This window comes from Leptinotarsa decemlineata, unplaced genomic scaffold (assembly GCF_025532065.1).
Source record: "Leptinotarsa decemlineata unplaced genomic scaffold, Ldec_3_MD MMD2_P_RNA_scaffold_9, whole genome shotgun sequence".
Lineage (NCBI taxonomy): Eukaryota > Metazoa > Arthropoda > Insecta > Coleoptera > Chrysomelidae > Leptinotarsa > Leptinotarsa decemlineata.
Genome location: NW_027412536.1, coordinates 10467104 through 10490984, shown reverse-complemented (window position 1 = coordinate 10490984; position 23881 = coordinate 10467104). Strand labels below are relative to the sequence as shown.

The following is a 23881-nucleotide window of genomic DNA, read 5'->3' as shown; positions in this document are numbered from 1 at the left end:
TATATATATATATATATATATATATATATATATATATATATATATATATATATATATATATATATATATATATATATATATATAAGTTGAACTACAAGGAGCTTATAGTCAACTTGTATAAACCAAAAAAACTATTAGATTTGTCATCATTACATAAATTAAAATTATGTACCTTCATTCATTTGGCCAAAAATAAGCTCAAACATTCAAATTTGACTTTCAAAATCAATGATGACCAACACAACCGTTTGACATGATATTCAGACAATCTGAAATATCAAATATCAAATTTTACAATGATCTACTGAATGCTTAAAAAAAAATTAATAAACAAAAATTCCGGATTAATTTGAAAAAAATATTAATTGTTTGTATAGATATATTATCTGATGAGTACATTTATGTTGTTGAACATCATATTCAAACATATATGTATGTATATATGTGTATATGTATGTATATTTATATTTTTTGATGTTTTAAGTCTGGTTCATCTTTTTTTGTGTGCTCTGTTTATAGTTATGTCATAATTAGTTTTTTTAATTTTTTTTCCTGCTATAAACATTGTATGTGTTTTAGGATAATAAATTATTATTATTATTGTTGATACAGTTTATTGTATGATTTTCATTATAAAGGGTTTTACAAAAACCGCGACACAATAACTTTCTCGAGCGTAAAATAATAAATTAATAATAAACTAGTTCGAAATGATACTCAATATTATCAATACTCTTCGATAATCTGTTTTCTGATTGAAAATTGCTTTTGAAAAGTAAAAAACTACGAAGGAATGCAATTTCAGTGTCCAAGTTATTAACAAAATTACTCTGTTTATCTGTTTAAAATCTGTTTTTCCGTTAATCAGCTGTCGCCCCAAATACGAACGACAACTCTCAGAAGTTGAGAAACTTGTGCGAGCTAAGGACTAACGAGGTCTTACCTTTTAACGTGCGATTCCTAACACGGTACTCAGTACCTTCAATTCTGACAATTTGTTATTTTCACTTTCAATCAAATTTCGATTTCAATTTCTGAAACGAATTGTCCAGTAGATTAGATGATTGATAAAGTTTATTATCTCTTAAACACTTTCTGCATACAGATTCATAAAAGAATCATGTGACGAGGCTATACAGAGATTATCAATAATTATTTTCTCTTTTGTTTCAGATGGTTTCATGGGCATTTGTCTGGCAAAGAAGCGGAAAAACTCATGTTAGACGGGGGTAAAAACGGCAGCTTTTTAGTTAGGGAAAGCCAAAGAAATCCTGGTGATTTCGTTTTGTCAGTTCGTACGGACGACAAAGTTACCCACGTTATGATCAGGTGTACTTCTGTAAGTAATATATATAGCATTCTGAATTTTTTCAATGATTTTGCCAAAATATCGAATTTCAGTTTTCTACACTTCCTTATTTTTTTTGTTGTATTCTACACCTGCCTAAAGGAGTCAATGTTTCTGTTTTTTTTTTTACGAAGAAGTTACCTTTTCAAATGCAGATAAGGAGTTGATGTTTTTGACAGTAAATGATTAGTTTGTTGTTTGAAGAAAAAGCCGACTGCCAGATGGCAGGCTGGATTTTAATTAACTGAGAATTCAAATATGGTATTAAACATTGAACAAATTCACGTGAAACATAAAGACTCAAGAAGTTGGGTCAAATGTTTCTATATGAGGATCAATATGAATTGCTCCTGGAAAATGCCCATTTTTCATATGTCGCTGTGCTAGAACAATACTAGGACAACTTGACAAACATAGTTATAATTCTAGCTGATATTTACATTTCTCAAACTCACAATGTCATTTTATGGAGTTTGGTGTCTAAGGTATATGGAAGCCTAATGTTAATATCGTTATTGCTATAAAGTGTCAATTTTGTTTTTTAACTTCTTTTTGTAAGATATCTTTGTATTACAGTGGGAAAAAAATTATATATATTTAGGTTTTTGGTCGAAGTTATTCCTACTTTTGTTGAAAAAGTCCTTGTATTGTTCTATATTTTTTTGAACATCAGTAAACTTGTCTTCATTTCTCATTTTTGACAACAATCTTGTATTGCATGAATTGTGGAGGAAAATTGGAGAATTTGTCTTTCACTTTCGTTGTTTCTAAAGTTGTCCTTCGAATGTCAAGTTAATAAAAACAGCAATAGGAAGAAAAAAACATTTATTTTTACAAGTAAAACGAATATAAACTCTTAACAATAAACAAAACTAACTATTAGGTACTATTCCATGGCATAAAAATAGGAACTTTGATGACGAAACGTATAAAGAAGGGTATTAATTATTTGAAGTTTACTCACTCTCTTCATGTTCTACCTTTTGCCCTTTTCTAAAGGCTTTCAAACTCTTGAAGAAATCATAATGTTCTACTGGGATATGTTTGATTAAGATCAAAAGATCTGTGTGTTTTTCAAACGATATTTTTGGCCAGTTAATATACGCTGCACTAGGTCTATTATTTCCTTCTTCATTTTTTTTGAGTGATCATTATTTTTCTGAAAGATTCTATATTGAAAGTGTCTTTATAATAAATTGAATTTGGACCCTCTTTGGTGACACGCAATTCTTTTATATTAGCCCAAAGTACTTTCTCACATTCAGTATTTTCTCAGCATTATTTTGTAACAGATTTCTTAAATTGACCATTTTTCAAGTTGTCCTAGTATTGTTCCAGCACAGCGATGTGTTCTTTCACTTCCATTGAAAGCCACCAAATATTTATTTTTTTATAAGTAGTATGAATCAATATGTTTACAATTATTCATTCAACAGGACAACAAATACGATGTAGGTGGTGGGGATCAATTCAGCAGTCTCGCAGATTTGATTGAACACTACAAAAGAAACCCGATGGTGGAAACATCAGGTACTGTAGTACATTTGAAACAACCTTTCAATGCTACTAAAATCAACGCTTCCGGAATACATTCGAGGGTAAAACAATTGCAGGTAAATATATAGCTTACTAAATCAAACATAAATTAATTGTTTCCAAAAATTTTGTTCTCAAAATTGCAGTTGGAAAATGAGCATATATAGTTTTTTTGATCAAAAAAATATTCTAATCAATAACAATTTTCCTGTAATGAATACAGTAAATTTTTTTTCAGAGCGAAAATGAGCCCAGTAGGTTTGGTAAAACAGGATTTTGGGACGAATTTGAGTCGTTACAGCAACAGGAATTCAAGAATTTATATCAAAGAAAGGAGGGTGTCAAACCTGAAAATAGAAATAAGAATAGATACAAAAATATACTACCTTGTAAGTTTCCCATTTTCAAGTATAACAAACAGTCTCCCATTTTTATTATTTTTTCTTCAGAGTTGAAAAATTTTTATTTATATTAAGGGTGATTTTGCATTATATTCCAATTTTTCAATTATATCAAACACCCAATATTTTCAGTCCCGGACTATATTTCTTTCAAATTATCCCTGGATTTTTGCAAATAAGTTCGTTTCGTAAGTGATTTTATCAAATTGAGGTTACCTACAAATTGTCATAGTTAGTCAAGTCAAAATATCAAGAGGTAAAAACATGAAACATCTTGAAGGTTTTATACCCACTGAAAATGAGAAATTCTTATCAGATATACAAAAAGTATAGAAAATTCAAAATATATTGAAATGTTATATACATACTTCATAATGAAGTGATACAGAAATGATACCAAAAAGTCAAATATTTCAGTTACTCAATGGATGGAATGGTATTTCCAATATGACATAACTTCTATTAGCAAATCTCCTGTATATTATTAATGACCTTGAACTAGTATTCCCGTATTTCATCAGTTCGGACTTCCATTGTCTAATATAATATAAATTGATTTGAAATTCCTGAAAAAAGATTAACCGAAAATAACAATTTCATTTTAAAAAAAAACTGAAATTACAAAGAAATAACATAAAACCAAACAACAATGAAAAAATAAAAATTGAAATATTAATGAAAGCTGAAAATTAAAAATTATTATTAAGAAAAAATGAAAAATAAAAATTGAAAGATTTCAAACCAAGTTATGTCACGACGTTTCGATTGTTAGTACCTATCCACAATCGTCTTCGGTTGATAACTGGACTTATTCCCCCATGCCCCCTCCCGGGTTGAGTGCCCTGAAGTAGGAGCTTCCCCCCCCATTTGTTAGCGAGGAGAACCAACTATCCCACTCCTTCCACCCCCCCTCTCCGAGCGGTCCTCAACTTACTGATGGGCAGTTCAGCAAGATTGACATCTATCCTCATTTTGGTAGAAAGTCAGCCTTTAGGTGCTTTTACCTTCTTATCGAATCATTATTTTATCTGACTATTCCTAACTGAATTTAAGCATGGGGGCCCCCAAAAACTAACCGGCGGCTATTATTTTTAATGTCGGGCGTTCCTTAATAAGAATACTAGAATCGCGGTCGAGTTGTTCTGCGGTGAACTTGCTGAAAGAAAATCTATTTAGTGTGCTTACCGAAGTCGCCTTACGGCGACTCGTGGGGGCGGTCTCTGATTCTGCTTCGTCGGCCTTGGATGTTTGTCCCTTTGAACTTATTCCTCCGGGATCCGACTATTTATAGGCCATTCGAGTGCTTTCACCTATCCTCTCTTCTCTCTCTCCACTTCATTGGTTTTTAGCGGGAGATGACCGTTTGGCGGGAGTTGGTCGTTTTTCGTTTGATCAGAGGTTTCCATTTGTTACGTATCTCTACGCTAGCTTGACTAAATGCGTTTTTGGACAAAATACACGCGGCTTCTTTGAATTTTCTCCAGTGTTCCTCTTTGTGGATGATTTCAGCTTGAGCCCACTTGATATTATGATATGATATCATGAGCCCAAACATGCTCTGCTATTCCGGATTTGCTGGTTTCTCCTCGCTGTGTGTGTTTCTTGTGCTCAGCAATGCGATTTTTCAATGGCCTCTTAGTTTCACCGATGTATGATTCTCCGCACTCGCAGGGTATCCGGTAAATGCAATTCTTGGAATCGCAGTCCGCGTTTGGTGGCCTAGTTTTCGTGAGGCTGCTACGGATAGTGTTGCCAGATCTGAAGCAGGTCCTGATGTAATACTTGGACCCAATCTTCGTATCCTTTCCGATAATCCACTGATGTAGGAAGTACAAGTACTGGTCGTGGAGGCTTCTCTTCCTTGTGGGGCTCTTGCTGTCTTCTAGCTAAAGCCTGTTCTACTATCACTCTGGTGTAACCATTCCGTTGAAGTTCGTTTTTGATGATGCCTAGTTCCCTTTCGAGACCTTCCTTGGTATTACAGAGCCCGAAGGCATGGTCTAGTAGAGTCTTGATGATTGATTCCTCTCTTAGTCGATTGATCCAACCACCATCAATCGACTTGATGATTCCTCTCTTAGTCGATTGATCCATCCATCCAACCACTATCAGTCGACTAAGAGATAAATCATCAAGACTCTACTAGACCGTGCCTTCGGGCCTTGTAATACAAAGGAAGGTCTCGAAAGGGAACTAGGCATCATCAAAAACGACCTTCAACGGAATGGTTACTCCAGAGTGATGGTAGAACAGGAATTTCAAATCAATTTATATTATATTAGACAATGGAAGTCTGAACTGATGAAATACACTACGAAACATTGTCAACCACCTTCAAACAAACGTAGTATTCCCATCCTGTACTCTCGTCCTATCCATCGATATGTTTTCAATATGAATTTTTCTTGGTTCGTTAATGAAATAGAGCAGTGTTTTATGGTGTTATTTTTGATAGAATCAAAATGTTGTGAAATCTGTACTTTCTGTACTGTATCGATATGATATTCAAATATTATGGCTTTTGACAATATGTGTGTTCCCCAAAAAGTGATTAGCGAAATTCTATTTGTGCCATTCATACGAATATCAAATGGGCTAATTTTTTTTTCTACTCCCTCCATTCTAAATTAATCATTACGTGTTTGACAGCAGATAGGTAATGGCTTATTTGGAATATTCTAAATTAATGGCTGCCACTTTCAAACGAAATTTTAAAAATTGATGAGATATGTAACATTTACTCTGATAAATAAACAAGATTTCATGAATACATTCAATTGTCCAAGAGGCAAAATCAGTGGATTTTCTCTCCAAATTCTTTGTTGTAAAATCAAAATAAAAATCATATCTTCAGTAAATTTACTGTTTAACAGTTTATGGGTTGGTAATATAAGTGAATCGACAACCACTTGTTTTAAATATATGCTATCATTCAGTATCTTGTAAAAAAGATTTAGAAAAAACTTTGGAAATTTACTTCGTGTTGAAATGTATCCTGAATATCAAGAGAAATGTAGATATCAGCAAAAATTCCAAATCACGTGTCTCTCCGAAAAGCAAATCTAATGGTTGTAAACCGAAGAAATCGTTGACGCTTACCACTGAACAAATATATCAATTTATTAAGAAAGCTCCAGATGGTAAATATTTGTTTTCAAAGGTAACACAACTCCGCTTTTTCCTTCTATTCATTTTTTATGAACTTTTTACGACAACATAGAGGTCAAAACTGAATTATTCAACCTCACCAGCAAACAGCCAATCATATTTCATTTGCCAGACCTCTCTAAAGCAAAGCTTACTTCCGTTAATTCTATGAACTATAACAGCCAAGCAAAACAATATGAGAATATTATACAGACCAAAAAATACCTGTTCGCACTTATATTTGACATTATTATATTATTTAAAACTCTTCAAATCCATTCTTTCACTCGGAAAGTGAATATCAATTATTTTCACTACTCATATCACAATCAGACATCACATCGGTAATCGCCAGAGTAGCTCAGTGGTAACACGTGTATATATAGCATATATTTTTCCTATAACCCGAGTTCAAATCCCACTGTTGGAAGTTCCTTTTTTATGTAAATGATATAAATATATTAGTATTATTTCTCGGAGGGTAGTGGTAATTTTTTTATTTGGATAATCCAGAAACATATACTGGACACTGCTTCAGAAGATCATCTGTAACCATTCTAGTTGATGGAGGGGGTGACTTAATGCCATTAAAGCGCTATAGTAGCTGGAAAAGTCGGTCCATGGCCGAAAGTTATGTAGATAATTCTATGGCATCCATATGGAACACACCAAATGTACTCATAAATAGTATTGAAAACATTTGTGTTCCCACTGTTTCAAATTCTCAACAGAACGGAATAAAACCGTCTTCCTCCCACATCGACGGCGGAATAACATCAAGTAATTATAATAATGTAACTATCAATGTACATAATTATAACAAAAATAAACCCTATAAAAATAATTTGTAGGAAATACTGTCATTATTTTTTTAAAGCATTCAATTGAGTTTTAACTGACTGACTGAATGAGTTCATTATCCAAAGCCATAGTCTCAAACAAATATATTGTATTATTCCTTTCTACGGTTAGTCGTAGAAGAAGTATAGTACGCACCTCGAAGTTAAGGCCAATTACATCCACTCGCGAATTAACGCACTCGGCTAACGCCTCATGCTTACAATTTTTCGCTCATTGGTAATGGGCTTCTTATCCTACTCGTTGCGTAATATACTATTAAATATATTGGAACGTTCAATCTAATGCAAGTCCCTATTTCAATTGAGATAGCAATTTAAAAAAAGTCTTCTACAATAAGTTCGTGTATTTTCTTCAGTTGATGACACTCGGGTTAAGTTAAAAGATGTCGACCCGAAAGTGCCAGGAGCGGATTATATCAATGCCAACTACATCCGATGGAAGGCTGACGAGACAATAGGAACTGAATTGGGCAGTGATCCAAGTGGCAAAGTGTACATTGCCACCCAGGGTTGCCTTCCGTCAACTATTCCAGATTTTTGGCAGATGGTGTGGCAGGAAAACTGCCGGGTGATTGTTATGACTACCAAAGAAACAGAACGAGGAAAAAATAAGTGTGCCAGGTAATTAACAGATGAGATTAATAGTGCATTCAAGTTATGACGAATTGTTTTTCACCATCTTATATATCTTAGTTCTTGAAATATTTGGTCATCAGAATCGCAGAACATGCGGCATCCTGATATTTGAATTCACTTTGAATAACATTAGTTAAAGTTGAGTGTAATTCGACTATTTACTAATTGTATTAGGTGATAACAACAATATTGATCTCCTAGAAAAGTAAATTGGAATAATTTCTTTCATCGTTAATTAGATCATTGAAGGTAGTAATAAATTTTTCGATGAAGCAAATCATCCATTGGGAAAACTCAAAACCGTAATTCTATAAATGCTTTTTTCCTCTTAGTAATCGCTTTATGGGGTTATGCTTTTGGAATATTTGATGTTGAAAATTTTTTTCAGGTACTGGCCAGACCTGAATTGTGTAAAGGAATATGGAAAAATAAAAGTAAAGAATGTGTCCGAATCTAGTCCTCCACACTATAAATTGAGTGAGTTTTTGGTTACAATGGAAGGAACTAATTGTGAAAGAAAGGTTTATCATTATCACTTTCAGGTAAGTAATTCAGAAGAGGTGTATATATAATGAAGTAATTTAATCACCAAGTAGAACTCCAATTTCACATATATAAACAATGTTATAGTAGAATTGTAGTTCATCCCTTAGATCTACAGAGGAACATTTGCTCAAAATATTAGGTTGTTTCAAAAGTTTTGTCCGTTTTTACGAGTACTTCAAACTATAATATGTTGCAATATAATTTCTCTTAGAGTGATTGTCTGTCTGGTTCACATATTCGATAAATTATATCAAGGTTATTGTTCTGCAAAGTTCGCAACTAAGTACGTTTCTCGATGTCTCATCAACTTTAAATATCGGTCCGCATCAAGCACCGACAATTAGCTGCCAAATTAGGTGTAATATTCTCATGAGTGTGACAAAGAAGTTCGACAATGATATCAATTATTTTGATTCGTGAACAGGAGCCTAGACCCTTTCCAACATTTTAAAATTCGAATCAGTAGTAAAAGATTTCAGGCAGGAGCACAGTGTGTTTATTTAGTGATTGTGAAAATACTAATTCTGGATTATTTTTCATTACTATTAGCCGTGATTGGGGATTGAATTGCCGTGTCCCATTTTTAACAACTAGTGTTGTGAGCTTAGTTGTTATTACCTCTTTTAAAGAAGATACAAAGCTGAAATCAGATTCTAAGGCCACCCTTCATCAAAGGCCTTTTTCGTTTTATGCCGTTGGATATCGTAATAAAGGAGTTTCTGAAATTTGAAAGCCTGACAGTTCCGCTACTTCCTGGAAGTTGGGAAAGTGCAGTTTCAACTTCCCAGGTTGCAGCCAAAAAGGGAGGAAAGCTGCGAATCGGATGAGTACTACCATTATTTCTTTGATTATTGCCTTTTTCTTCTGACACCCAATTTTGTCACCAGCTAAGTTGTTTGTTGTTATTTTTAAGTTAACTTGTTTAACAGAATAAATAAATTAGACATGTTTCAACCCCTAGTACGTACAGGGCTAGGTGTTAGTATATTAGAAAATGAGTTTGTAAATTCACGTAATATAGAAGTTCTCTCTGTCTCCAAAGAAAAAGGTTGCATTAATTGAACTACTTAGGAAGTACGTACCACCCCACTCCACTGAGCTAACCAGTGCTCTACCCTACCTCAAATACTGGCTTTCGGTAGAGCACGATACAATTTGATACAGTTTCACCCTTCAGAGTAACAACTAATTAAATTCTTATACATTATATAAAGACTCCTTCTAGGCCAGGAAAAAGCCCATAACACCCAACGTGAAGTTCGAAACCACTACCCTGGGATTAAGAGTCTCATGCTCTACCGACTGAGCTAACCAGTGCTCTACTGTACCTCAAATACTGGCTATCGGTAGAGCACTATACAATTTTGTTATGGTTTCCCCCTTCAGAGTAACAACTAATAAAACTCTTATACATTATACAATAAAGACTCCTTCTGAGTCAGGGAAAAGCCTGTAACAAATATCTCGGTGAATTCTTATCCAATTTAATCAAAATAACTGTTATTTGAATCAGAGCACTTTTGCATATGTAACACAAGTCAAATAATTCCGTGAGCATGAAAGTTGTGTGCTCGTGGCTAGATAAAGTTGACAAAGACCGTTTTTATCTGATCCTGATTGGCGAAGATTTTACCACTGGTAAATTTATTGAAGTGCTTGAAAGTAGTCAGTTGGCGAGATATCTGGGGAGAATGGTGGGATAGGCAGAACTTCGATGCTCAATTCGTTTAATTTTCGGACGGTGAATCACACTAGCCGCTGACCACCATACAGTAACCAAGGTCTTATTTTGGTGGGTTTTCGCCTTTGAGAAGTGCCTGGGTGACTCATCGGTGTCCAACGACTCTCGAAGTCGTAATGGATCACTTTTTGTCAAACGTGTCGATTCGATCCAATAAAGGATCGTCTTGGTTGCGCAAAAACAAAGAAGAACAGACCTCGAAACGTGATAATTTCTGTCGATAGTTCGAATCGTGGAGCACCCACTTTTCTAACTTTTTGACCTTTCCTTGTTCTAAACAACCATCAAAAAACGCATGGGAGCTGTCGCCATCTTCCGCCATCCCATGCACCGTTTTTGATGGGTCAGTCTCCAGTAGGGTTCTCAAAACCTCTTCCTGGATTACTGTAGGTCGATCACTTTGGGGCTCATCTTCGAGGCTGAACTCTCAGGAACGGAATTTCGCAAATCAACGTCGAGCAGTGCGTTCGTCAACACTATCATTGTCAAATGACAACGTTTATTTTTTCGGGCTGTTTCGGTAGCGATTTGGTTCAATTGGAGTCGTAAAGAAATATTGGCCATAAATCGCCTAACGATATCATATAGTAATAAGTTGAGGCAAAAAATTAACATTTGGAAAAAATGAAAAATGTATAGATAACAAAATTCTCTATCAATCAGTATATACCAGGAGATGTTTTTTTATTTTTTTGTAGCTCCATATGAGATATGGAGCTACAAAAAAATACGACATTGAATCGGACATAAATTTAGAAACAAGCTAATAAATCGAATATTCTCTAAAGTAATGTGAACTATTTTCATACAATATACTTGCTACAAACATATTTTGTGAACTGTGTAGTTTCACAATAAAATTATGTTTTGGTATTATCCTTGAAAAATAAATAATCTGAGAAAAACTTTTTGATTTCAATTTAATATCTTGCAAATGTGGAATTGGTCTTCACATTCATGAAACTACTCTTTTATTCTGTGTTAAAAAGTTCCTGTTTGACAATTATAAAGTTTTGAGCAAGAACCACAAGTCAACTTATATACTCCTCAAGTTTTATCTTTATTGTTTGTTATGAATTTGCTTAAACGAATGATGTCATCACATCACATCTTTTTTGAAAAAGAGAGACTTGTACGTGGCTTATGGAACAAATAATAATTTAAGCAAATTCAATGGAAACAAAAACAAAACTTCAGTATCGGACATATCAGGAGTATATAAGTTAACTTGTGGTTGTTGCTCAAAACTTCATATTGGGCGAAAGGGGAGAACTTTTTCCCAAAGAATAAATGCAAATAAAACTCTGAAATGGACAATATAAACATAAACTACATATGATAATTGACTCCAATGATAAATACTTGTGCTCCAAACAAAATCCTCATTCACATGAATGATGAAATAAATGCAATTAAAAATACTTTGAAACATCACATAAACTCAAAAATATACAATACCAACATTATCTTCCTATGATTGTGGTAGTCACTTGGTTATTTAAGACAAAAGAGAGTAGTAGTGATACTTTTTCAATAAAACACTGGGAATAAGCAGTTAATATTATTAATTGCTTGGGCACAGTTAGCAACCCCCATATCAAACCTTAATAGCCATGAAATACAAAAATTGGTACATGAGCTACATATGTCATATGTTAGCTACCAGGCTGAGTCATGGCCGGTGAGAAGCACTTCCCTCAAGATGTGCAGTAGATGTGTAGACATCTGTTATCAGTCTGTTAGATTATTCAAGCCGTAAACGTAAAATTGCAAATAAAAGTTTCTATTCCTTTTTTCCTTATACTTTGCCATTCATTAACCCAAACTTTTCGCAGATATGATTTCTCCCACCGCCCATGACTCAGTACGGTAGTTGTACATATTCTGAGTACTGCATTGTTCATCAAAGACCTAGTCTATTCACTCTTTCACTGGAGTTTGAATTTTGTCTCATTTGATCTATCATTCCTAAGTTCCTCATTTCACATGTACACCAATTCTTGGAATTGAAGAGAACAAAATCACGACTGGAAGGCTGTTGTCAAATGAAACCTGAAGTATCAGAACGGATTTTGTTCTCTTCAATTGTGGCATAGGCCGTAAAAGCCTATGTTCTTATAACTTTTTGGAAAGTAATATTTAATAACTTGGATAATAATATTCTCATAATTTCTTCTAGGCATGGCCAGATCATGGTGTTCCAGCTGACCCTGGCTGTGTCTTGAATTTCCTGCATGAAGTCAATAAAAGTCAAGAAGCCATTCAATTAGAATCACCTCATCAACCACCTGGTGCTATTTTAGTGCACTGTTCTGCGGGTATTGGCAGAACGGGAACTTTTATTGTAATAGACATGATTTTGGACCAACTGAAAAAACATGGTGAGTGAATGTTTACTTCATTTATAATATGGAGTAGACAATAAAGAGAATACATACTACTAGAAAGAGATGCAGAGATCCACCTATTGGCATTTACATAATGTTTTATACAATGTCATGTTTTATGTGTTGCATATTTGCATTGTGAACATGTCCACATGTAATTAGTAGGATTTATATTTCAAAAATTATACTAAAATTGATGAAAAATACAGTTCTGGTTTAATAGAAAATTGAACAGTGAAGTTCGAGGTGTACTGAGTTGAACCTCAAAATGAAGAGTAGCCACAGTCCGTCGCATATTTCTGATATGTACTGCTCTTGGGGAATCAAATGTGACAAGTTACTTGAACACTTCCAGTGAAAGTATCTATAGGAGAGAGACGAAACCCCAACCTTTTTTCGATGCTCCAGACTATCAAGGTTGCAAGTGATGTTCGTGTCTCCAGTCAGGCGGATGGATCTTTTCTGTGTGTGTTAAAATTATTTTCAACAATTCATCTCGGAAATAACAATGGCTCTATTAGTTGTCTGAATAATCTTGAATACTTGACTCAAAAATAACCAAATGGATAATTGATATTTCCAAACTGCTCTGCTGGGGCTTTTTATTGTTTCATAGAGATTCTTGGTTGAAACCTATTAATTATATATTATATGTGTGATTGATGATTAATATATAGGTACTGAAAAACAGTTTCATCATATTATAGCTCCTTCAAGTGTTTCTATTACAGTATTATACTAACTAAAAGAAGCCATCCGAGTTGTGAAACACATGTTGTGGCTTTGAAAACTTTTATTATCTCATAATAAAGTGCTTATCAATAAAGCTACCACAGATTTTCGTCAAATAATGGCTAAATCTTGAAAAAAATTCAGTTACACTGATCAAATTGTAGGGATATTGGCATTAAGTTTATTCAGAACTTTTTTTCTATTTAGACATATCACTTGACATTTGAAGTTAAATTTCCACCTTTTTCTGAAAATAGTATTTCATTTCGATTATAAAGAAACTAGTTATTCCCAGAATATACCTAATTTATATGTACTGTTTGCATATAAACTATCTTCAGCAAAATATTTCAAATAGATTTTTTTATTAGCAATCATACCCTTGTAATGTTTTATATATGATGATTACCATCATATATAGTTTAAAGTCGAAATTTCTCGTTGAAAGTCGTTAGCTCGAGTTTTAAAGCCATAATCTCCAAGAAACATAATAAAAATATGGGGCCTTTCTGCGCTTCTGTATAATTTGAATCTGTACCAAATTAAGTAGTAGTTTCTTGCTAATAGACAAACCATCGACCAACACATTCAGTTGTTCTTTTTGAACAAGTTGATCATTTATTTTAGAGATCGCGTGTATTTATGACAAACATAATAATGAATGAGGGGTATATTGATAATAAGAATTTCTGTGATGAATAATTTCCACTTTGACTTCAGCGAAACATCTTTGTTTCAGGTCTTGACTGTGAAATAAATATAAAACGTACAATACAAATGGTTAGGTCCCAACGTTCCGGAATGGTACAGACTGAAGCACAATACAAATTTGTTTATTTAGCAGTGCAACACCACATAGAAACAATCACTGAAAGAATGAAGGCTGAACAAGTAAGTTACAGTAAATATACTCGCATGTGTTTTTTCAACGATTTCATTCAATAACAATTCAATAACAACATTTGTTTTGTATTTTCACTCACGTTACTCACTTTTTTGTCAGCTTTATTCAAACAATAATTGTTCAAATAAAATAATGTTTCATATCTGCATATTATTTTCTTGAGATAAGCATTTTCATGTTTTCAATATACTCATTTTAACAAAATGTTCAAAAACCGGTTTCATTAGCCTTTCAATTTTATTTCTCGATATGACAAGTCTTCACTCAGATCTTATGTTCTTACAGAAATATATGCAATTAGGAAGAGAATACACAAACATCAAATATAGTAGTGAAATAGGAAACAGTTGTATGTCTCCAACAATGGCCTCAAGTTGTTTTGGTAGCACGACGTCTCTTAACAACAGATCGACCAATAACAGCATCATGCTGCCTGCTCCTCCAAACCAGTATTCTGTGATACTCAGACCAGAAGCAAAAAAACCGATGAGAGCCATGTCTGAAATCAATCCCCTGCCAAGGTGAGTGATATCATTAAATGTGTTGGTATGTATTTAAATTTTCAATATTGTGATTGTGTCAGGGTCAAAAGTTTTACTGTTGCTCTCCCTCCCTTGTTGATAAAAGTCATCTTGTAAGTTGTTTTGAAAATATTTGATGTCAGATGCTAAAGCTCATGAAAATGCCTGTAAATATTCAAAGGAACTGGGTATTTTGCAGGTTCAGAGTAGATGTAGAGTGTCTTGTTTAATACATAATGCTTGGTACCTGCCATAGACCGTATCTTGATGAACTGATGGTGTGAATGGCGAGCTGTCACATCTCATCGTAAGTGCATTTTTCTTAATACTTCTTTTTTGTAAGTTTTGATGATTTCTCTATTCTTATCTCTATTTCTAATTTTCTTTTACTCTTTTTCATCATAACAACTTTTTTATTCTCATTCAAACCAAAATAACTGTTAACCATTTTGAATGACCTTGAACGCCAAGCACTTACCTTGAAATGTGATAGTTTGTCCAGTAAATTTTCACCACTCATAGTTCTTCATTACAAAGTAATGTTTTTCCTCCATCAACAGTATTGGAATGAGTAAAGCTGAGTGTTAGTATTATTTTGATGAAATGAATTCTGAAAGGAAGGTTGTAGCACATGTGAAGGAAATGACCCTACATTTCGAACCACATCAACATCAGTCTTCATACGTATTTGAGTTAACAATTTTCAGTCAAATATTTTAATAATTTTTATCAAATATTAGAAATGCAAACTATGAAACAATGCATCAGTTTTCATTTGAATTGAAAAGGGAATATTTTTAGCAGATTTTTTTTGTAAAAAACGCTTTTTGGTTTTTTAATTCCCCATCGTAACCAAAAAAAAATGTAGTAAATTTCTGAAGGAATCAAGAAAGGAATAAATTTCAAAAAATTAACACTATACAAAGATGTGTAGATCATGCAAAGAAGTAATTTTCAGACACAAACTGGAAGAAAATACCCTTGAACAACTACTTTCACATAGATATTGAATTAAAAAAATTAAGAGTTCTTTTAAAACAATTACCTTCAACCTTCGGTTTGTACTACAAACATTCGATAGGAACTCTACACAATGCCAACATATGATGTATATTCATCAGTGGCCTGTTTTCTACTTTTTAATAAAGAAACCATTGTTTCAAATTCAAACTTTTGTCCTATAAACAGTATCAACAAGAAAATGCCTATAGCATATTTTCTAGAGATTATTTATTGAAGTGACCCTGAATAAAACAAGAAAAATCATTCACTATAAGAAGATGGTGATAATTATGAGTATATAATTGAAAGGACAAAGCAGGGCGATCAGATTTTGCCTCTCTGTTTCAGAATAGTCTACTTGTATATTTCAAATCTCGTTACTCTCTTTTCAACATTTTTTTTCATGTGAAAATTGTAGTTACGATTTCATCAGGCTGATATATACAGACCGTTTTCCAGCTGATCCCACTATAGCTATCTCGGAAATGGTAAGACTGACAAGGTTGGTTGAGTTGAACAAATGTCACTTAAAGAACAAATAGGACTGTTGAAAAAATCATTATCACGAAAAAAAGTTGGCGGCGTATCAGGACACATATATTTCTGGATATCACAATCTTTAAAACATCTAAATTTTTTTTTCAATGAGCTCCAGATTTTCTATTACTGTCATAGGAAGGCATGTTGTATTAAAGTAATAATGACATGAAATATTTTGCCAATATTAGCATAAAAAACAAATGATTGTGACCTGAAATATAAATGAATGAATAGAAAAACGATTTCAAACCAAGTAGAGTAGAGTTCGTTCATTCTCTTGTGTGAGAATTTAAAAATTTTATACAGCGTCAAAAATGAACTTTTGAGCAAAAATTTTGGTATATCTGCAGATACAAATTTTGATCTGTTTTAAAGAATAAATACTCTCAATAAGATATAATTTTGTGTTATTTCACAGACACCAAAGGCTGGTAAGTATAGCTTACCCTTTTGAGTATTCAGGACCATATTCAATAGACAAAAATCTGAAAAAGTTAAAATTCTTGCATGAAAGAAAGTACAGCACATTAACAGAATTATATCTTCACGAAGTTTCGATTTATTAGTATCCACTCAATAATCATTCGTGTGTTAAAAATTTATTTTCACTAGATAACGGTTATGATCACAAGACGATATTAATGATCGAAATGTCGGGAAGTAGCTTGGTCTGAAATCTTTTTTCTGTATTCTTGCTTGGCATTTTTCATTATTTCTATCTATTATTAGTTTTTCAACTTTTTTTTGTTTACATATTATAATTGAGTTTTAAATTTTTTACCGCCGCCACTAAAACGTATTAGAAGTTATACTAAACTAAGAACAGAATTAAAAAATTTATCAACCACAGCTATCGCATATTTGAAACAATACTAGATAGTTGAATATTTTACCATACTGAAATTATTCAATGCAATATCATAAACTGTTGTTTCTGTATTCAAATAGTTATGGCTTATATAATTGTTTTTTTTAATTTGTAACCTTTTTATCTGTTTAAAAAATCTGTTTGAAATCTGTCTATTTAAAGAGTGTTTTGCGTTAACCAGCTGTCGCACCCCTACGATCGACAACCCTCAGAAGTCGAAACTTGTGCGAGCTGAGCACTAACGAGGTCTTATCTTTTAACGTGTGATTCCTAACACGGGTTGGACGATGGCAAATGAAAATCGATCGTTCAGCGTGGGGCTTGAACCAGCGACCAACACGGCGGTCGATTTGAGTGAGTGAACAAAGCACCCATGTCGAAACGACCGGCTACCGACCGTCTAATTCCTAAAATTCCCGTTTTCAGAAAAAATATTGGGATGACCTAAAAAAGGAAATAATATCAGGTGTTTTATTATTTAAATCAACTCCATCATACAAAATATTTTTGCCTTTGTGTGGTTGTGAAAATGTATTTTGAATTTGCCGTGTATTATCATCATGGATTGAATTGATTTCGTTGTTGTGTGGTCTGCAATACTGTGAAGTACATATCACTGATCGCTCCAGTTAGTTTAGTGAACATCACGTAAATTACACATCGTAGTTATTTTCCAAAACAAGATACGAATGTAAGTATATCATGTTTACCTAATGAGATTCAATTCCGAGTTCCTAAACGATCTACAACATCATATTCCTGCATTTGATCGCATATAAACAGCAGTCAGAATATAAAAACCAATACAAACAATTATCTTATCAGCAACAAAATTCATTGAATTCAGAGCAGACCGTACACGTTGAATATGTCTGAAATCGAAATCACAAACAAATTTTCAAAGAATTGGTCAGATGCAAGAAAGATTTGAAAGCTACGATAGAGGCGATTGAAGTTAGGATCTCTCTTCAAGTAGAGGAAATTTAACATTAAGTCGAGAAGGTTGAGAGATTAAATCAAAAACTAAAAAGCAAAATAGAATACCTCGAAAGAGCAGGAAAGAAAAATAACATTGTGATTTTTGGCATAGAAAGGAGAGAAAACGAAATATTGACAGCAGAAGAAACCATTAACATCCTAAATAATCTTTTAGATATCAACCTAGATGAATCGGATCTGAACAACGTGTATTCCTTAGGTAAATCTGGAAAAAGTCCGCTAAAAATTGAATTCACCTCTTTCTCCAAGAAGTCTATAGTTTTGAAAAGTGCCAGTAAATTAAAAAGTACTCAAATTCACATTGTAAACGACTTAACAGTTGAACAAAAAGAAGAAGGAAAAATCCTCAGATGACATCTTTATCTTGTTAGACAAAACGAAGAGAAAAATTTTTTCATAAAAAACAACAAGTTGTTTGTTGACAACCAAATTTATACAGCTGCCGAACTAGAATCAACCCCTTTTATATTTGAAGGGACCAAAGTAAACAGTGACCCAGGTACACCATTGAATACACAAAAACAAACCCAGAAAGAAGAAAGTGAAGAAACACCCCTCAATATCCAAATCCCACGAAGAAAAACCTCTAAATATACGGAACTAACACACAACCCTCGAAATACCAGGAAAACAGATACAACAAAAAAACCAATTAAGGAAAACACCAACGAACGACCAAACACAAGACACAACTCAACATCGAAGTAATCACCGCCTTCTCACATTATTTATCTTTAGGTTTATAAGTCCAAATCAAACTACGTCTCTAGCTTCATGCATTCCTAGATTGGGTCAAATACTCTAATTATTTATCTGTTGATCATACTCTATATGAGTATGGATCCTTATATAAGGGACTTTGTTGTAACCAAACTAGACTCGTTCTCTTTAGAAACAGCTGAAGAAGTAAAGGAAGTTCTAGAAATCAACAGTCGATATGAAAATTTCAAAATTATACACAGCAACATTCATAGTATAGCAAATAATTTCGATGAATTTTCAATCCTCCTCAACTCGTTAAATAAGAAAGCTCCCGGGATTGATAATCTGAAAGCAGATACCCTAAAACTTGTCTCGAAATACATAGCACAATCACTTACCTTCATAGTCAATGAATCACTAGAATAGGGATATTTTCCTTTATCTTTCAAAATGGCTGTAGTCACACCTCAGCACAAAAATGGAAATAAGAGTGATGTTGCTAATTACAGGCCTATTTCATTAATAACTTGCCTAGCAAAAATTTTGGAAAAGGTTATTCAAAGAAGAATCAATAAGTTTCTAGAAAAACACCGTTAAATGTCAGATTCGCAGTATGGTTTCAGAAATAATATGTCTACACAAGATCCAATAAGAATATTAACACAAAAAATCTATCATTCCTCAGATGAATCGACACCATCAATTGGTGTCTTTATCGATCTGAGAAAAGCCTTCGACACTGTAGATCATAATATACTTCTGAAAACCCTTGAAGATATAGAAATAAGAGGTATACCATACGATCTTTTCGCAAGCTATCTAAAGAATAGAATTTGTTAAAAAAGGTGACAAAGTAATTGATGAAAAAACCGTATTGTGTGGCGTGCTTCAGGGAACAGTGTTAGGACCGATATTATTCAACATACACCTAAACAATCTTTTTCTCCTGAATACTTACTTCAAAATCATTAGCTATGCTGATGATACCGTCTTGATCTGTAAAGATGATGATTAGGAAATACACATTCCTATTGAAGATTAACACAAAGAATAGTACCTGATGCAGCACAAATACAGGCAAATTTACCTAAAGTACCTGAAATACCCGAGTTGAGACGTTCGGACCGTATAAAGTGGCAGACGACAGGATGACAAGTCTTAAATTTCAGATTGTTTTAGCCTGCTTTGTCAACAAAACCTAAACTTTTTTTATGAAAATAAAGCATTTCTGACCCTGAGTCGACTGATATGTAATATCAATGTTTATAAGAAAGTAGTTGTTTCGAGAGGGCTTTTTCGTTCAGTTGGTGTCTGAAAGTTATTTCTTTGCATGAACTACACATTTTTGTATAGAGTTCATTTTGAAATCAATTACTTTCTCCTTTTTTTGGAAGATTCTCACATTTTTTATATAAATATGGAGAAGTAGAAAGCCAAAATATTAATTTCCCCAAAAAAAATGTATTGAACATTTGAAGAAATTACCAAGTTATGTAAGAATGTATTTGAACTGTCATCACTTGTTTCATGATATATTTACATTTTCACCAACATAATTTCTGTCTAAAATCATATAAGCATGTCATATTTTTACAGACCACCAGAGGACTTGGTGAAGCCCATGTTGTATGAAAACATTCCAGGAAACCCATCTGGTTCAATATCGTTGCCTGCACCACCTCCACCACCCAGAAAAGCTTCGTGATAATTGAGAATATATTATTTCTATTCCAATTCTACTTTGTGTACCTTCTCAATGTGCTATAGTGAACTAAAATATAGTTACACGTGTTAATATTGTTACTCATAAAATAACTATTTGATAGCAGTGGTGCTCATTACATTTGACATATTCACATATTGAAATTATGTTTGTTCCACTAATATTTCATAGGAAGATGAGAACGATTCAGGAAGAAAGTATTCAAATAGGCTGTGCATAGAAAAAACGAATATGGGGGAAAAGACATTGAAAGCAAATGTTCACAAAGTTTAATGTAATTTAGTAATTTTATCTTCTTATTACATGACTTTTTTCAGTTTCATTCCAAAAAATCATTTTCAAGTTTATGCTATTTGGAAATCTAATATTGTCCTACTTGATAACAGAATTATATTGTTTTTCTATAAAATCTTTTTTATTTTTCATTTATTAAATGCTTATTGGCAAATTCTAAAACAAAATTTATATTAAGAATGAATATTGAAAGTAAATATGTAGTACATTTTTCAGTATTCAATGATATTCAAATCAGTGGACACAATATTAGATGAAATCCATATAAATAAAATGGTAAAATTAACAGAGCCGCTGGAGTAGGTTCTGTTGAGTTTAAAAAGTTTGTACTGAAAAATATAATGATGCATAACATTTCTTACTGTTTCAAGAAAACTACTATTAAACTTAATAACCTAGTTTTGTTTGGGTATCATAACTAATGATAGATGAAAGAAAGTTGAAGAAACTGAAGTAATACCGTACTTTTCGTAGTGAAGTTGAATTGCTTCTTTTCTTTCCAAATGAGAAGTGGAAAAGCTATTTACTTTGGGCATTTTCTCGTTACACATGTGAACAAATATTTGAATATGATATTTTTCATGATAAAAATAAATTCAATAACCTGGGAAGTTGATGTGAATTTTAAAAAAGTAAAAGATTTTTATCGGTATCAGAAGTGATCAGACTCCTCAATCTAAAAATCCTTCATATAGCAAATAGTAGAGAAATAGATTTTTAATCGGTCAGTTCACACCCTTACCAATAACCTTTGTTGCTGAAAAAATCAATAACAATTATTACCTTGCAAAGTAAATGTGCTTTAAATAAATTATGCTTTCATGAGTGTAATTGCTTTCTTCCTCAACAATTCTGTCAGATGAAGTATGTAAAAGATTTGACATTTAGGTGATTCTTATCAAAACTGTCCAGATTTAACGTTGGAGCATCCCTAGCTAACTAATCTAATGCAATTTGAGTAATTTTCCAAATTTCAAAATGTGATATTATTGCAAACAATTTTAGATATTCATTATAAATACGGCCTGAAAAGAACTATAAAAACAAATGAAGGTACAATTTGAGTTTCTCTTTAAAAATGTATTTTTTGAGGCACAATTTTTTACATATATTTTTTTATTTGTTTTATATATATGCTACACACTCCATAGGAGTTATTATTTTGGAAAAAAACCGACCATTAGCTTGGTGGATAGTGATCAGACGTGAACAATATGTAGAAATGGAGTTCCTAAGTTAACCATGATTGTCATCAAAAAAAAAGTCATGAATAAATTTCACAGTGAAACAAATTGTATCATCAGTTTTGTTTTATCAAAACTCATATATGGCTGTTATACAAATCAAGTCACGTTTTTAACATCCAATGTAGTTGATTTGAACTATTATTTGCATACAGTAATTACAGGCAGGCAGCTGCCATTTGTATAATATATTTCAAAAAATTCGCTCAAGCTACATACAACTTCTATCAATACGAATTTCTAGATTTATTCATTGAAAATATATTTGATAAAACAACGGATTTTGAAATATTTTGTTTCACATATTTTTTTCATGTTTGATGATATCTGGAATAGTTTTCGATTTCACGCCTGGTTTTTTTGTGGTCTGATAAAAGTTTTCCAAAGAATGAATGAATCCAGGCTTAGCTTTAGTTACATTCTTTTTTTTGTGATGCAGATTCGTGATTTTGATTAAGATTTGTAATGTATTTTTATATATTTTTGCAAAATTTTTGCCTCATACAGTAGGTTTGAAATCTAACTGAATGTTAGTTATATCACCTCATATGAGTTTATTGTGTGTTAATTGTAAAATAAATGTGAATTATTATCAAACTATTCCTGTACAATTAGTTCTCATTACACTAGCTATATATTTTGTTGCATATTATTTGTACTGTTTTAAAGAAATGGCGACCTATTGGCATAAAATATATTGGTGCTAATTTTTAAGCTTGTCAGCGTTGTTTATATATTCACTTGCATTTTTGAGATGTAAAGATTTTTGTCAATTTGTTATATATACATAATATAAATTATTACTAATGTACTTGTTTTATTTCATGAGACTGCTGAGTTTAAATTTTATATGGCAAGGGGTCCTACTTTTCAGCAAACAATACAGTTGCCTTTACTAGGCAACTGTATTGGCACGATTCAAGTTTTGATAAACAGTTGATCTTTTTTCATAGTTGCCACAGTTTATTGTTATATCATATATTTTAGAAAATATCTTTTTTGGTTTTGTTGCCATCAATATCCGAGTGTTTGGTCTTAATTTCACAGACTTGTTCATGAGGCTGTAAGGAATCAAAACTTGATACTATTGTTGTAAATCATGCCCTAAAGAAAATGATGCCGGCCGCCGCTGGTCGTCATAAATCAATTGTGACGTGATCCATTCAACCTGCGCTCGCGGACTTTCTAGACGTGGCGAGAATAACGCTACCGGCTTCAATGGAATTCCGGCGAATGTTCTGCCGTCTTCGATTGCCAAAAATAAACGCGTCCCACTCGCCTATCGAGATAGTTAAGTTCAAGTGACAGTGCGGTTCAGAGCGATCTAACAAGGCGATAGACATTTGAATACTAGTTGAAGTTTTAGTTGAAGTGTTTTGTTGTATTAACAGTGAAATGAAGTTGAGTTTGGTTATTTCACAGTGTAGTCAATTATTGGTAAACCCATGGGCAAAAGCATAACACTATTTTGCTCCCGAGTCATCGGTGAATCATCAACCATCATAAACCTCTGAAGAAGCCAGCCACTTGTGCTGGCGAGAAAGTTAGGCCGTCCAAAACTACGACGGCCTTCAAAACCCGAATGAAGATAGTAACACTGAAAATGATAAAGTTAACTTCCGGTTTTTCACAGTGTGCTATGGCTTGAGCTATGGCGTACAGTTAACCTGTGTAAAAGCTACAAATTGACGGCAGACGATAAGCATGTTCCATATCACTTATGGCGACGACGGCAGCTCCCACACAGAAG

At 33.0% G+C, this 23881-nt stretch overlaps 1 protein-coding gene across 6 annotated transcripts in view; it reads left to right on the top strand.

Annotated features, from left to right (window-relative positions):
* Nucleotides 1-22938, top strand: part of csw (protein tyrosine phosphatase non-receptor type corkscrew) — a 149124-nt gene extending 126186 nt beyond the window's left edge. For 5 of the 6 annotated variants that reach the window (XM_074170598.1, XM_074170596.1, XM_074170599.1 and 2 more), the window contains 9 exons: nt 1174-1339; nt 2785-2961; nt 3123-3273; nt 7649-7913; nt 8317-8470; nt 12395-12596; nt 14074-14225; nt 14524-14759; nt 20467-22938. In XM_074170598.1, the coding sequence (XP_074026699.1) occupies nt 1174-1339; nt 2785-2961; nt 3123-3273; nt 7649-7913; nt 8317-8470; nt 12395-12596; nt 14074-14225; nt 14524-14759; nt 20467-20575 (1612 nt within the window). In that variant the 3' untranslated portion in view covers nt 20576-22938. Of the gene's footprint in view, nt 1-1173; nt 1340-2784; nt 2962-3122; nt 3274-7648; nt 7914-8316; nt 8471-12394; nt 12597-14073; nt 14226-14523; nt 14760-14958; nt 15067-20466 lie in introns of all 6 variants that reach the window. The other variant, XR_012464405.1, reaches the window with a different exon arrangement.
* The last annotated feature ends 943 nt before the right edge of the window (nt 22939-23881 follow it).